This window comes from Rhinolophus sinicus, chromosome 8 (genome assembly GCF_057876585.1).
Source record: "Rhinolophus sinicus isolate RSI-liver-muscle chromosome 8, RSI-T2T, whole genome shotgun sequence".
NCBI lineage: Eukaryota > Metazoa > Chordata > Mammalia > Chiroptera > Rhinolophidae > Rhinolophus > Rhinolophus sinicus.
This window is the reverse complement of record NC_142508.1, coordinates 28319232-28336082: the sequence shown is the minus strand read 5'-3', so window position 1 is coordinate 28336082 and position 16851 is coordinate 28319232. Positions and strand designations below refer to the sequence as shown.

General features: G+C 34.8%; 1 protein-coding gene across 16 annotated transcripts in view; it reads left to right on the top strand.

Moving 5' to 3' along the window:
- FOXP2 (forkhead box P2) overlaps positions 1-16851 on the top strand; it is a 612246-nt gene that overhangs the window by 443745 nt on the left and 151650 nt on the right. For 14 of the 16 annotated variants that reach the window (XM_074315705.2, XM_088799972.1, XM_074315704.2 and 11 more), the window contains one exon: positions 3849-3938. In XM_074315705.2, coding sequence (XP_074171806.1) covers positions 3849-3938 — 90 coding nt within the window. Of the gene's footprint in view, positions 1-3848; positions 3939-7596; positions 7655-16851 lie in introns of all 16 variants that reach the window. The other 2 variants (XM_088799974.1, XM_088799973.1) reach the window with 1 other exon arrangement.

Below are 16851 nucleotides of genomic sequence, written 5' to 3'. Positions count from 1 at the left end.
TGCTTGAACTTTGCTTTTCTTGCAAAATTTCGGTTTATTTGAAATTGCACAGTAACTATTAGGAATGGTGTTTTTAATAAATATTTTACAGCAAATGCACTGAATTCTGGAAAGCATGTGTATTACCACACCTTTGCAGCCTATCAAAAAGTATATCTTTAATCTATTCTTCAGATTTTATGCATTTTTTCAAAATATTTAATTTAATCTGATTCCAATTTTTTAAATGTTCTATCTTAATTTTCTTTAGATTTACTGAAATTAGATAACTTCATTAAGTAAAGTGCACCCTTAATTCAAAACAAATGTGTTTTTGGAAACTAGATAGGTTTGGCTGCCTTTATTAAAAACCTCTTTTTGTGTTGTTCATCTTAATCAGACTCAGACATTATTAAAGGGAATTTTGTAAACATCTTTTGCCTTTTGTTCTAAATTATTACTACTATTATTATTATTATTATTATTATTATTATTATTTTGCAGAGGTGATCATATAAATACTTAATGACTCTTAGAACTTTATGAATGGCCCTGGCATTTAACTTTTCTGTGTACCAATTTAGGAGGACAAGTGATTTTCACATTAGTATTTTACGTAATTGGACACCTCACACCTTATATTGGTGCAAGTATTTTAACTCACAATCTTTCATCTTTTGAGTAGCTACAATAATTAATTGCAAAGATGAATTAAATGACTCTGAGCAATTGTTTATTGAAATTCAGTCCTAAAATGTTATCCAGAATACTGGAAATAAAAATGTCATGTGATGCCTGCCATTAGAATGCTAACTGCCAAAGATTTCTGCTTAGGAGTTTTTAATCATTCCTGATCTCTTGGAATTGTTTTTTTCTCTCACCTCTCACGTGTGCTACAGCAATCTCTACTGCTATGAAAAGAATGCTGAAATAGGCAAGGAGTTCTTTTACATAAGCGTTTATACTTAAAAATGATACTCAACTATTCTAAAGCTAACTGTAAATGCATATGAAAACCACAGTAATTTAAGTCAAGGCGTGTTTTAGCTACTATCTTGTGGTATCCCATTATTATTATTACTTTTTTAGAAACAGTGCACATGCATGCTTTAGTCTAGTGATATTTTCATGAGCTGCATCCAAAAATATCTAATTTTCTAGAGTCTTTCTATCGCCACTGGGTGTTACCTATTCCTTTGGCTCACTTGTTTGGGTTGAGTTGAATGGATATAGTGCAGGCAGTGAAATGGAGAGGTCCGAGGCTTAGGGGCCACGGGCCTGACCTTTGCCCAGACCCTGTTGCTGCTTTCAGACTTTAGTCAAGTTATTGTAGTATTGGTTCTTCAATTACTTATCTACAAAATGTGAGAGCTAGGCTAAACAATTCCTAAGATTTGTTTGCCAGCTTTGGAATTCTTCAGTTTATTAGTAATACCTGGTCAAAGAATCAAGGTGTTACAAGAGTTTAGAGCTCCATCAGGCACTGGTTGACTAGGTGAGGAAATCCAAGTCAAGGATGGTGGGAACATTTACCATATAAACGGTACATATTCTATAACAGTTGTTCGATTCAAACATTTACAAATCTAAAATATAACAGACTGTATTGTAGTTTCCTTTCTGAAGTTCTGATAAGTGGATATGCCCTCTTTACAGGTAAAAAAAAAACACTCATTCTGGTGCTGTATATTCTCATGTACTGGACCTTTACTCACTGCCACCTCACAGCTCATTTGATGGAGCAGTGATGCTATGGCACGGAATGCACTCTGGCCTGGAAGTGAACAGACTGGAAACAAGCAGTTGGCTGCTCCAAGCCTCACTTTCCTCATTTGCTAAAGTGAGGGGCCTCTATTGGATGATTTCATGACTTCAAGATTCTGAACTACAGTCATTAGAATCCTTTAAGAATAGTAAATTATTACAGAATTAAATGTAAGCTAAATAAGGTTGTCTATATACAAAGTAAGCTAATGAACTCACAGGGGAAAAACAATTATATGAAAAATATTAGGCAAACTTTGTGTGAATTTTGGCACCAAAAGGGAAAATAGTTCACTGATTTGTTTTGTTTCGTTTTTGAGAGTTGCACATAGACCTAGCTTAAGTCACACTGTAATAATTTCCATTTGAAAAATATTATTTGTAGTTATTTTATAAGTTGTGATTAAAACAAGAAAGCTACATTATTTAGACTATCATGTGCAATTTTAAAACTGAGTTTTGCAATATTAAAGAATTTATGAAATTAGTTTTCATTTGGTCTTTTATTTAAACTGAGTTCAGTGGAATGTGCCATCCTTGGGAACATTTAGTTTGCCTTGTAATTACTTGAGAAATTTGAAAAACAGAAGGAAGATTGTTGTGAGTGAGTGTATTTCTAAATGTAAAAAGTGTGCTTTACAGACTGTGCCAGATCCTGCTATGGGAGACAAATCAGTGTTGTTGAGATGGTGCTGGTGCGTTCCGTTTGTTTACTTTGGTTTCTGTGTCTGCCTGCCTTCTCAGGAAACTCGCTTGGAGCCAGACTGTAGCAGCCCTCTCTCTGTCTTTTCATAATTGATCCGGGGATGACTGCCTTCCCTGAGGGTTAAGACGTGGCAACTTTTTCTGTTTGCTCAGCATCTCAATGCAGTAGTTCAAACATTGTTCACACCAGCTGGCAGTGTAATGCCATATGCACGTCTTGTCAAAGCAACTGTTGTCATGGATACTAGAAACTCTCTTAAAAACCAGATCATTGATTCCAATCAAAATTGTACGCTTTTGCAGCTAAGAATCTTAATTATTATAGAAGAATATCGATCTAAGATAGTTTTCTCATCATGAAAAATTTACTATGCATTCTAAAACAGTGAATAACAAAGTAAGGCAATGATTTATTTTAGTTTTATCTGTTGAAAAATATCATCATTAGTGTTCTTACTGAACTCAGTTGAAAGAAAAAAGTTTGTAAAGTAGAGGCTCTTGAAAAGTTGTTTTTTAATTAGTTTATACTGCTACCTTTAAAACATCTCGTGTTTGTTTGCTTGTTGTTTTTTTTATTGTGGTATGAGTTTTCATGTGAATATATAGTACAATTGTCAAACTACCCCTCTTCCAGCAAATGAAATGCGTACATTAATTTCTTATGTTAAGTTTTATTTTCCTGAGTGGGAAAAGAAAACATAAAAATAAATGAAAACATCTTCTATTTTGATTGGTATTCTGTCACACATAGAAAAAACCTGATTGGTTGAGTGGTAATTTCTTTGTTCTCTGATTTTACTAAGAATGCAAATGAAAACCACTCAATTTTATTTGGCATTAAAACTGCACTTTATTTTGTCAAAGGAGAGGTTTCCCCTTGAATTGTAAGTACAAAAAAAGTGTTTTAAATCTTTAGTAAAAATCCTTATTAATTCACTTTCAAGATAATCTGATGTTGATTTGTCAAATTTAATTACAGCTTCCGGTAACACTTGAAGTATACTGCGTTTGATTCAAAATTGTTTTATGAAAATGCAAATTGAATGATAATTTAAAAGGGAGTGGGCATTTTAGTTGAACACTCACAAAGACAAGTTCCTTGTGGAAATGAGGTTATTGATGCAGTTTATGATTTTTTCCTCTTTAAGCACTTTAAACAAATTAACTTTATTTCCTGCAGGATTACATCCATCTCCACGATTTTAAGTAAACTTGTAGATGTATGTTGTGTAATTTTTTTTCACATTAGAAGAAAAAGAATATTTAACGATTCTTTCCAGAAAGGAGGGTGGGGGTGGGGTTCTTATACATTGAAACCTATTACTATTAACCAAGGAATAACTGATAATTAATTTACCTTTCCACAAAATATTTAGATGTTTCTCCCTTTTTATGTCTAGGCTCTCCAAGCAGCAAGACAACTTCTCTTACAGCAGCAAACAAGTGGACTGAAATCTCCTAAGAGCAGTGATAAACAGAGACCACTTCAGGTGAGTGAAATTCTCCTGTCCTTGGGGTCTTATTTGAAAAGATGTTCAAAATGATAACAGAAGTGCAGACTCAGTTGTATACATATAGAAAATTATTACATGTGTGTATGTAAGTAATTTTAATTCAAAAAGAGAACTCACTATCTTCTTGAAAGAGGACAAAAAAAGTTTTCTATTAACATAGATTTCAAAAGTTTACAAGGTCACTTATTACAAAAAAACATGTAGAAACCACATTTGGTATACATAGGCATAAAAATTTTATATAAAACCCCGTTCTGGGATTTCAGTAGAATTTTATTCACAAAAAGGGTAAAATGTGAAATTTCTACCTTAAAACCAAATTAAAAGTAAAATGGTATGGAAGCAAACAAAGCAGTCTTAGACAGCCCTTGTGCAAGTATCCAAGTGACAAATGCAGAAAACCTCTAAGGTTGCCAGAAAAATTGTTTGAGTTTGCCAAGGAGTTATTGCTGTTGCTACAGTTATAAAAACACATTCTGAAGTTTGTTGTCCTTACTCACTATGTTTGTCCTGTGAAACTGATAGTATGTATGTCTTTTAAAGTAACTTTTTGTTATGTAATATAACTATTATTTTATATAGCCTTAACATAAACGTATAAGACATTGTTTCCAGGGAAGAAACATTGTAGGGTGTACTTTGTGTATTTTGAAAATATTTGGAAGGTATGTGAAGTTGCATAAAACATCTTTCAAAATGTTTATCAACTCTGTTGAAAGATAAGGAATGCTTTTTAAAAAAAATCATGTGTTATATACATGTCTAATAAGGCAAGCTTAGTTTTAAAAATAGTAAACATCTTTCTGGTTGCTTTATTTTAACAAAACTATCTTGAAATTTTTTTATGGCCTAGCTGTCTGTTTTCATTTCCAGGTGTACTCCCAGATGTTAGTTAGTTTTACAAAATGGCCTGCTGAAACTTGGTGTGTATGACAGAGAATTATAGGCTACTGATCTACACAATCCAGAAACTACTTATTACCCCAAAACTGGATTAAATTTATGGCCCCTAGACAGATTTGAGATGAGAACATATTTTCTTAGAAAAAGAATCCATTTTGGGGGAGTGCGTGGAGAGGAGGGGGCCTTGGGGATAAGGGAGGTGTTTCAACAGAGTCAAGTACAAATATCTGCCATGATTGCAAGTGAGTCATAGTCAACCAGCCTGAGTTTAAGATTAATTTTAATTTTTTCTCTTTTAAAATAAATTTCACGTTTTTTTTTTTTTGTTTTGTTTTAACTAATCAGTACTTCTGTGAGACATTTTCCTCACCATCAGATCCTTCCCCAAGTAATACCACTGATTGGAATATTTTCATCGAGTTATCTGATTCTATGAGAGACTCTCTATACATTTACACGACAGAAGAATTTACTCAGAAATCACAGAAGACAGCAAATAAAATGTTTATCCTCATTATGCCTTCAAATTGGGAATTTTACCTTCTTGTTGGTAGAACAAAGGAGGTTTAGATGCTGGCAGCATAAGCTGAAAGTAGGAAAGACTCAATTGTTTTGACTGTCTGAAAAACACTATATATATTGTCCTAATTCTATTCACTTATCTCTTGACAAGAATACACTGAGTAGTTGTTCCTCCCCCTCCAAAAGTCCAGTAGAAGTTTCTTTATTGATGTTTACCAGGGTATCTCTGGATAGAATGGCTGGGCTTTAGTTTTTCCACTGTCTCTTTTGTGTTGTATTGGAAGGCAAAATTTGATACTTTGTTTAAGCAAAATATACATAGCTTTTCTTGGGAAACATAAACACACACACACACACACACACACACACACACACACACACACACTAATGTGGGAATAGTAATGACTCTAAACTAAGAAACTGTTGCTTATGTACCAAGTGTTGTATAAATAAAATTTGAGCTTAAGTCCTCAATTTTGTTATTTTATCATAAAAGGCTGTTTAAAAATTTATAAGTACCTTTTAACAATTTCAAGTGCTAACCATTACTACAAAGAGTTTCATTGTGTCACTTATATTTAGTGTTTTGTGATTCATATTAACATGAATAGATCTGTGTTGTGCACATTATAAAACTCTAACATTTTATTATTATTTTGTAATTTTAATCTCATGCCAAAATGTCATAGGAATGAAAAGTTGTTTTTTATGAATGAGAATTTAGAAATAATGAATGAAGACTTGTTTGTTTTCCAAAATAGACACTGCAGTTAATATAACGTGATTCTATGTTTTTCAGTAGTTCATAGTACTTGATAAGTTTAGCAACTGGAAACATGCTGGAATTGTTTTAAAAATCTAATAAAAACCTAGTAGCATTTTATACTAGCTTACACGTGTTGTCAAAGGGGGATATTAGGTAATGCTTATTTTCGCATCTGCAAATACAATTTAACATGAGTTGAACTATTTTCCACTTATGTTAAAGAAAAGGGTAAAATATTTTTGTTAAAAATTTTAACTATTTAATATGAAATTAATGCTTTAAAACTTTTATGATTTTCTCACAGTCTAGTTTTCTTTCTACTTAAGGAAGAGTTTAACCAGTCTTTCATAATAGAGTTGGTGTAGATTATCTTCTAGAATTAAAAAAGATAATTGAAAATGTTTCAAAATCTGCATTTGCAAATAAGGTATTTGGTGTTAACAATATATCATCATGGTGGTTTTTACTTTATCAGGCATAACATACTGTTAGAGGACCAAAAGAGATATTATGTGTTTTTCATTTTAAAATACAGTTTTGAAGGATAACTATTATATAAAGTTTGAAAGCAAATACATATTTTAGAAAAATGTTTTGATGGCTCAAGTCACAAGAACAATATTTGGTTGTTTGTTATACTCAACTGAATTTCTTTTACATGTTGAAAAGTGGTGGCCAGATTTGAAGTGTGACATGGTAGAGTCTATTTCTAGCAGACTAGTATTTATCTACTATTACCTTTTCATTTACATTTTTTCAGGATTTTGTGCTACAGATGTCATAGATATTAACATATGTAATGCAAAATGGAAAGAAAAAAAATCACATCTGACAAGCTTGAGTACCGATTGTAGTAGTGATTTCACTTTTATGTATAGATATCTGAATATATGTATTTGAAACATGTTTACGTATTCTATTCATTACATGAAACTCCAATTAAAATAGGGCCAATCAGTAGGTACATTGAATAATGGCATATTGATGAATAACATGTAAAGATTATGATGCAAATGGGAGGAGCTGATATTAAACTAAACATTACCAGATGTTTCATTTTTACATTCTTACTATGTATCCCAGAAAAGCATATCCTTATATTAGCTAAGGAGAGCCTCTCATCTTAATGTGTTTTATTTATCTGTGTCTACTCCTAGCACTTCCTAGACTTGACATACCCACATTGGTTCATGAGGAAAGTTAGCCAAGAGGATATGTAATGCTTTCAATTTCATGAAACTGATTTCCAGATTAAAAAGAGTAAATCCACACAGGTGCACCTACACCACACACATGTGCACATGCACACATACACACTTCCACATTCTGTAGTTTAAAAAAAATATTGTAAAATACATGATCAACTTTCTATCCTATGACAAATCTACTTAATTTAGTTTAGGTATGAAATTGGTCGCATTATTGTTCTTGTTACATTTACAGCCATGAGACAGACTTGTGGTTCTTCAACAGCTGTGCAGAGCAGAGACGTAAATTTAAGGTAAATGCCATTGCTTTGCTATCTTAGATGAATATTAGTGTATAGCATTGTAATCGCTTCCTTCATTGTAGGTTAACATCTAACATAAGGTTCTCTTTCCAATAAGTAATTGAAATTAATTTTTTTAAATAATTCTGTGTTAAATAGTTCAAGAATGGAATGGTAAAAGGCAAAAGTGAATTAAACGTAGGGGTCTTATTCTGACTCTGCCACAAACTAGTTGTATAAGTTTGCAGAAGTGACTCAATATTTTTAAATAAAGACATTGGGCTAACTTACAGACAAAATATAATATTCTGTGATCAAAGATTTATTTCATTTTTTTAACTAAGTGATAGGCATCTTAATTTTTCAGGAATAGCTGTGCTTTGTTGGATATTAGCTTATGCGATAAAATGATTATATTTGTTTATTTGTTTGTTTTCACTTACAAAGCACTTAACAAGACACCATAGCCCGAACTAAAGCTTTGGAATCAAAGTATTATTTATCATGTGCATGAAAACCATTGTGCAAATATCATTTTGTATAACATCGAAGGAAGCATTGTTTTTTTAATGCCTTGAAATAATTTTATAAATTGCTTTTTGGAAAAATTTAAGCTACACAAATAATTATTTTAATAAACTACATTAAAATATGCTGTGATATAATTACAGTTTAACAAATGTCTATCTTCCTCTACTTCTTCCCTCCAAAATGTTACAATTAACATCAACAGCAAACAAGGAATTCTGCAGTAAGCTAATCACCATTTCTCAAATTTCACGTTCAAGGGAGAAAAGAAAAAACAAGAATAAAGTATCAAATGTTAAAAAATGAAATATTTATTTTGGAGGAAATTACTACCTCTGTGGGATATAGAATCTGACATTGATAAACATGTTTTAGGAAATTATAAAAATCCATTTATTCAGTAGTAAATAATGAATTTGAACATTACCTTTTCTGATTTCTGAAACATTAATTTCTGATTTCTGGTACAGAGGAATCAGAGAAAAGCTAAAACACATTTTGTTTCAAACACTGAAAGCAACATAATCAAGAAATTTGTGATATGGGTTTGAGTAGAGACATCTACTATGACGTAGAAAACTAGGAATTTTTTAAAGGTGTTTTTGCTATTTATACTTTTTGTGTATAAAAAAAAATAAGCAATAAATCTAATACACCGTTTTTATATCCTAAACTTAAAAAGAGTTTAATTTAAAAACTATAACAACGGCAGGCTATGCCTTCTGTGGTCCTGATTTTCCTATTCCAGTAAAGAACATTTCTTAAAAGGTCGAGGAAAATAGTCTGTTTTACAAGAATGTTACTGAGTACAATCTTGTAAAAAACGATTCTGATGTTGCCACCCGTGGCCAGCTGCTCAAGGATGATACTCATGGAGGGTCTAGGATGTCGCTCCATCAGGGCTAACTAAGTGAGCTTGTGGGGAAAACTGGCATACGATCTACTCACAGCATGTAGGAAAAGGAATGGACGTTTAGGGTCTGAAGTCTACCTTTGCCCTTAATTAGTAGGACTATGGGTAGAGTAACTTGAGCTCTTGGAGTCTGTTTTCTCATCTCTAAAATGGGAATAAGGATACTCACCTTGCAAGGTTGTTGTGAAGACTAAAAAGAATGCTATATAAAGTAACTATTAGGTTGGTGCAAAAGTGATTGTGGTTTAAAAAGTTAAAAATAATTGCAAAAACCGCAATTACTTTTGCACCAAACTAATAACATACATCCTTGCAATTATAATGTGTTAATAAATATTTTTTTAAGGTCATCTCCAGAAAACAGATAGGTAATCCAAAGTTCTAATAAATATTTTATAACATGATTCCTTTTAATTGGCCATAATTTTCACTCCTCGCTATTAACTCTAATATGAAGAGTGCCTAATCTATAAGAAAGCAACAGTGAGTGTTTCAGGTACTACAGGTACTAGAGCATATCCCCTTCTACAGGCCGTCACAACACGCATACTTCACACTTGCTGCGCATAAACATATATTTTAATGTTTGTTTTTGCTACTAGACTGTGAGCTCTCTGATGGGCGGCAGGGATGTGACTGACCTGCTCAGTTTAGAACCTCACACAGTTCCTGGGGAGGAGCATTGCCCAGGACTCATGCGCTGCAACAGGGAAACAGGAGGACGTTCTGTGGAGAGGACAGTAGGAGGAGGTTTGAGGCGGGAAACCCTTCATTCGTTCAATGTAAACTGAGTAGTTATCGTGTGTAATATCCTCAGGGAACGTATGATTTAGTTGAGATAGTAAGGCTCGTACACAAATGTCAGGCCACAGTGGGTGTGCTATAGGAATGGGGAAAGCAGAAAGTGCTACAAGCATTTTTAAAAGAAATTTATTGTTAATTCAAGCCTAAGTGATCAGGGAAGGCCTTGTGGAGAGATAGCATCTCTGTTGGGCTTAAAGAAAGGGAATTTGGCAGATAGATAAAGTAAAGGACATTTTTTTAATGGTGAGTCTTTCAGAAGATGCCATCAAAGATACAGAGATAGGAATTTGTGAGGTCTATTTAGGCAGAGTAAGTGGTGTGTTTTGACCCTCATAGAGGTATCCTAGTAAAGGATGATGAATGGGTCAGAGGGCTCCAAATACATACTGCTGACTTACAGAACCGGAAATGCCAGGCTCATGAGTTTGTACTTGCTGGTTTAGGTAGCAGGGACTATTAAAGTGTTTTGATGAGGAAGTGATATGATCAAGCAGTGTTTTATAAAGAGCTACTTGATAGTGATGCATTTGGAGGACGTTTTGGGGGTAGGCAGTTGTGAGGAATCTGGAATAAGGATAATCTAAAATTATTTAGTTAGGCATATGGTGAATTGAGCTTTACACATGTTGAGTTTGAGGTGATGACAAAAATGTAACTTGAAACAGCAAACTTTTAGAAAAATAGAGCTTGACATAGAGGTTAGGGCTTGAGACAAATATCTGAAAAAATCCGGAAGTGATAGGTGAATCCATGCGAGTGGAGGAGAGCTCTGAACAATGTAATTTACAGTGAGGAGCTCAGAAACATCCACGTGTTTCAGAGCAAGAAGAAAAAGAAGCAGGAGAAAGAAAGAGGGGGAAAGAAGAATCAAATTATCATTTTCTTTATCGAGGAAAGGGAGAGTGTTTAAAAAATGGAACTTGTCAACCATATCATGCCATGACCACAGGGCGAGCGTTTCGTGCCTGCTCAATTGCAGTGACGATGATTTTTAATCCCCCTTTCTTTATCATTCGCCAGTAACTCTTAGGATCTGCAATACTCAAGTGATCAATAACAAATTGGGGGCGGCTGGTTGGCTGAGGGGTTAGAGCGCGGTGCTCATAACATCCAGGTCGCCGGTTCAATTCCCACATGGGCCAGTGAGCTGTGCCCTCCACAACTAAAGTGAAATAACAAATGGAAAAAAATGTTTAACATGAATGTGAAATAGAAAAAGGAGAATTAATAAATGTACCTTTGTTTCTCGATTGCTGTGTCACCAGTTGTCTTGAGTAAATGTATATTGCATATATGATGCAGAATTCCCATAAATTAAATCTGGAGAAAACTGCTTTCCAGGAGGTCAAATTTTCTCTTAGCTATCCCAGCACTTGCTTCTTTCTGTAATCCATTAGGATTTTAAGTAGACAGTCCCTCAACTTCTCTACCTTGACTTCAGTGGGTGGAGGAAAGGAAGAACGTTAATATTGTTCAGGGAGCTCTCCACAGGATGTAAGACTTAGGCTGTGAGTTTTATCTTAAGATGTTTGGAGGTGTTGTGCAAGCTAACTTGAATGACAAAGTGAAGAAGAGTGTCAGTGTGTGATTAAAGACAAAAAGTGAAATTGTTTTGAAATTCTCTCACATTTAAGATTCATTGTGTTATCTCTGTGGAATCTATGCATATCTTTCGACTTTCCTGCATCCTCTATTTTGCTTGGTTTTCTTAAAATTTCTCTTCCTTCACCTTTTCTACTATTCTTTTTCTTCCTTGGTCATTCTGTTCTTTTCTCTCATCATATAATCTTGTTCATTTTACCTAATCTCTGTCCCTTCATTCCCATATTAAGAACAGAGTATCTTTAAATGCCTGTAATTATTTAATTCTATCTTGAATCTGATATTCTAATATATCATTTTACTAACAAGATAGTAAAACTGTGCTACCTCTTATAATCCAGTATTGAATATTTTATTCTTGCCCCAAGAATATTTTCCTTTATGCTATTTTAAGTTGTAGTTTTAGTATGAAAGCAACTCTACTCTTGAATATTTCTGTACTTAGAAGAACCTAGAACCCTGAAGAACTTCACATAGTGCTATTATAATAGAAACCTCCTGTTACTGATGACAGCTATAGGTGGCTCTTTTAAAGTTACCATCAGAATGGTTTCATCATTTGTTAAAACCTTTTGTCAGATTTCCTAGAACACTTGTCAAGAAATGAATATGGAAACTAGAATTGCTAGGGATGGATGTATTCAAAGGCCAGGTTTTGTAAACAGGTCTTAGGTTGTGCTGATTTTGATTATGTTAATAAAGTTGCATTTGGAAGCATGGTATTTGAAATAACCAAACAAAAGTGAAATGAATTGTTCTTTCAAAAGATTTAATTCATTTTAACTAAATATAAAAGTCATGCAAGCTTTTTATAAGACTCAAACATTACTTTAAGTTAAATTATAGTTGGGCACTAAGTTACTTTTTCCCAAAGTCATTTAATAAGCATTAATAAATTGCAATAGTGCAGTAGAATTTTTTGATGAAAAGGATGTTCTTTGATTAGATGATGAGAAGTCACTCATCAGAACTAATTGTGGCTGACGCTTGGCGTTCACAAGGTAAGCGTCCTGAGATCTGCATGAACCTTCAAATCCAAGAAATGCCCATATCAAAAATAAGCAGATGTCTGTGCAATCTTTCTACCAAATACAGTCCTTATTCTGAACAGGCTACCATTGCTTGTAACACAAGTCAGCAACTTTCCAACTTTGAATAAAATTTACCTGATGATCATTGTCAGTTTTTTACAACAAAACAATTGTTTTCACGTCACATCTTTCCAACCTAGGTGAGAACAGGTAGAGAACAGCAAAACTACCTGATAGAAGAATGGGTAGCAATGGCTGAGTTAGTTTATTTGTGTGAGAAGCCAGGGATCCAAAGACTACATCACCTCCCAGCATGCTCGATTCGGTTTCATGGTGTGGTGAATTACAGCGGTGTAATGTCTGGGAACCTTGGCATAATTTGAAAATAATCAGACCAATCCTCCACATCTGGGAATTCTAAGAGTCCACATTACTAGATCTTACAGACTATGAAGAAAACCCAATGTGAACAAACAAGGCCCCTACTTTCCTTGCTGATATTTTATATGAAGAATTAAGAAAGGCACTCGATACTGTTATTAATCTTTTCCTTCATTTTAGCTGTAATTTCCCATGACATCAGTAGATTACCAGGAGTACTCCTTCGAGTACAAACTGCCTGGCATGTTTTTTAAGGGCCTGGGGTAGGCCTTGTCTTGGGTATGAAGAGACCTCATAGAAGTTCAGTAATGAGTAGAGGCTTTATTTTTACAATCTTTGATTGTTGACTGGTTTGTCCCAGACATTATGAGCTTGGTATTTTATCCCTCAAATTAGAGAGCCTCTCTTTAGATTCAGTTCACAATTGAAGGTCTTGAATCACATCCAGCTTGGCTAAAAGTATTTGGTGTTTTTTGTTTTTGTTTTGTTTTGTAGTTTTGTCCTTTGATCATGCCAATTTTTCTAGTTTTATTAGTATTGACAGAACCTGTAGTACCTAGTAGTTAAGCATTTGGACATCGCAAAATAGATGGAAAATTTCTGTGCACACTATGTAAATTCTTACACTTTGAATGCTAACACTTGGATTGCTGTAAAAACTACCACCTTATTCTTTTCTACCGCTAGTGCCACTGCACATTGCCAAGTGACAAACCGAGAAACATACTGAACAGCTTGATGTGCTGACATGAGGAAAATCTGTTGTCTCACAGAAAACCTGTAGTAAATTCTTCAGCAGGATATCTTTGTAAAACCAGAAACAAAAAAGCCCACAAAGAGTAAAATCATTCTCTCTATTCTACTGTCTTCCCATAGAAACAAGCATGTGATAGACATTTAAAATATTAATTAGTGATTAACATATGAATAAAGATACAGTTTCTCAAAAACTTGGGATCATTTAAAGTTTTCCCTTTATTCCAGGAGAATATATTTCCCTTAATAACAATTACCACTCCCCTACACAGTATTAGATTTAATTTAGGCCAATAGTTTACAAGTCTAAGATATTACTTGAAAATCTTTTTAAAATGGAGAATCTTGAATCCACCCCAGACCATTGAGTTAAAAGTTGTGGGGGATGGGATCTGGGAAAATCAAAATATTTTAAACTCTCAGAGAGATTCTAATGTAACTGGTCCACAAAGTATGTATAGGAACCCTGATAAAGAGTGCCGAATCTGGATTCCCTTATTAATATACTGTGTAATTTTCCCTCTCTGGGACTGAGTTTTCCAACCAACACAATGAAAAAGTTGCACTAGGTTGCTTCCAGGTTTAACAGGCTTCGAATCTCACTCCTGCATTTTGTTTTGTTGTTTGTTTGCTTGTTTGTTTGTTTGTTTATATATGTCTTTGAATCTGAGCTAATTAAAAAGGCCCCTGAACAGGTTTCTTGAGGTGTTTCTCTCTGTTCATTCTTTCCAGGATCATGTTCAACAATATTGTCAGAATTTTATCTTTACTGTCATTACTTCTTATATAAAATTATCGGTAATGAACTCATTCCCTTCTCATCTTTGATTCTGTAAAAATGATATTGGCTTTCTAAAGTCCTCAGTATATGTCCACCTTGCAGCTGGCCTCCCTTTAGGCCTTAGAAATGCTCAGCAAACGCGGTGCCTGCTGCGGGGCCCGTCCACCCACTGCCCACCACTGCCTCTCACGCTGCATCTGCGTAGTGACGTCAGACTACGCACAGCTCCTCCAACATTGCTTCATGGCTCGTGCAGCAGACTTGCCCTCCCCTTTTCTCAGTATGCCTTTCCCACCTTTCCATCTTCGGTGCAGGTTTTAAGTTTCCACTGTCAACTTTCTGTGAAGTCTCCTCTGATACCCTCCAGGCCACACACACACAATGTGAAATTAATTATTTTTTTCTATATATTCTTCTACATACTTCGGTCCTTGTATGTGTCACAGTGAGTCATAATTACTCTAAGCGCCTTGATGGCAGGGACTATGCCTCACTCATCCTCATATTTCCAGTGCCTGGCACACAGTTGGTTTTGTATGAATGTGTGGAATTCATAGACCGTTGCTGCGCTGCAAGCCTGTCAAGTTTCTCCTCTCCCTTGGACTCCACTTGGGTTTTCTCAGTCGGCTTCCCATGCTTCTCAGTCCAGATCACTTCCTTTCAAGCTGAGATTGTTTACCTCTCCCCACCTTAAATCAATGTTTCCCTCAGGTTTTTCTAATCCTATTGTACAGGCTGTAAACTCTTCTTATCTATATAGATGGGGTCATATCCTCTGGCCTAATGTGAAAATCACAGGTTCTTCAGCGTCTCAGCAGGGCACGGAAAGCTCTATTCTATCAAACACCTGCTACATTGTAACCATGACTTACTCCCTGCTGCTTCCTGAGCATCTGTGCATTCATTCACTCATTCCTTCATTCCTTCCTTCTTTCCTTCACTCACTCACACATTGATAGGTTGTTTCCAGCCACTTGGCAGGGCACCATGAACTATAAGAACTCTGGCATCTACTTGCCTTTGTTCCTACTTCTCCATTGATTTAGGTCATTTCCACCCCCAAACTCCTATGCATAGGTCAAGGCTCTATTTCCTAGAGGCTTCTTTAACTTTTCAAAGAAAAATAATCCCTCACCTATGTCTACTCAGACATTGGTTACAAAGCTAGATCACACCATATTTTATTATAGTTATTTGACTACATGTCTCGCGCAGTCTCGGACCTTAAACCCTTGGAGGTCAGAAATTACATTTTATTTCCAACAGAATGCTTGGCAAATGGTAGATGCTAAATAAATCTTTGCAAAATTGAATTGAATTTTGCAAATTGAAATGCTCCTTCTTTGTCAAAATAAGTCCTGGGTATTATTTCTATTATACCTGATAAAATAAGTATGAAGTTATGTTATTTACCAGCTTTTCTGTGTTTTGTAGAAAAGAACTTACAGGCAGACATGGGTCGCGTCACTCATACATCTTGTCTTTCTGTAGTCAGGCAGTCTGTTTATGAATCCTGCTTCAACTGATCCCTTTTCCTGAGTCGATAACATGTAATATACTTATTTAACAGTAACAATTGTTTCTCCTTTTAGCTTTACCCAAGTATTATCTTTCCAGATTCCATCTTCTGGTTTATGATTTTATACACACATAAAATTTTTGCTTACAATAAGCCCCTTACCCCTGTTTAGTCTGTTTCTTTCGAGGAAGATACACACTGCTTCATTATTCTGTACTTGTCATGCGTCTAACCTACTAAATACCAACGATACTTTTACTAGGGAACTGGAAGTAAGAAGTCTGCTTAATAACATGATGTTGAAATCAGACAGGATTACAAATGAGATATGAGGATTTCTCAGCTATCATCTAGGAACTATACTCTCTACATCATTTGTTGGTATATACATTTTATGAGTTAATTACATCTGTTGCTCTAGCCATGTGAATTTTAGATATTTCTGCTAAAATCCTATCTAAACTTCCTGTGGAGTTTATCAGCTGCTCTACTTAGGAATATAGATGAACCCCTCCCCACACCCCCAGTCCACCCCCCATTTAATAACCAGCTTTCCCAGAGGCCTCACGCATGCCTTCTGTTTCCATCCCATTGGCCTGAATAGTGTCACATGAGCACTCACCTCTTTGAGTCTGTGGAGCTGTTTATGTTTAACCAGGCACGTTGTCACACTGAACAAAGTTTGGGTCCTTTTGGCAGAGAAGGGAAGGATGAATTTTCGAATAGGCAGCTAACAGTGTCTGCCATTAACAGTTTACCATAGATGTTATTACCAACTCATGAGGCCAAAGGGATGTATGAAGAGATTTTATGACTTTAGATACCTTAGTGACAAGATTTTGTTACTTTTTTTTCCTCCTAGGAAAATTTAGAAGTACATACACCTGTGTATTA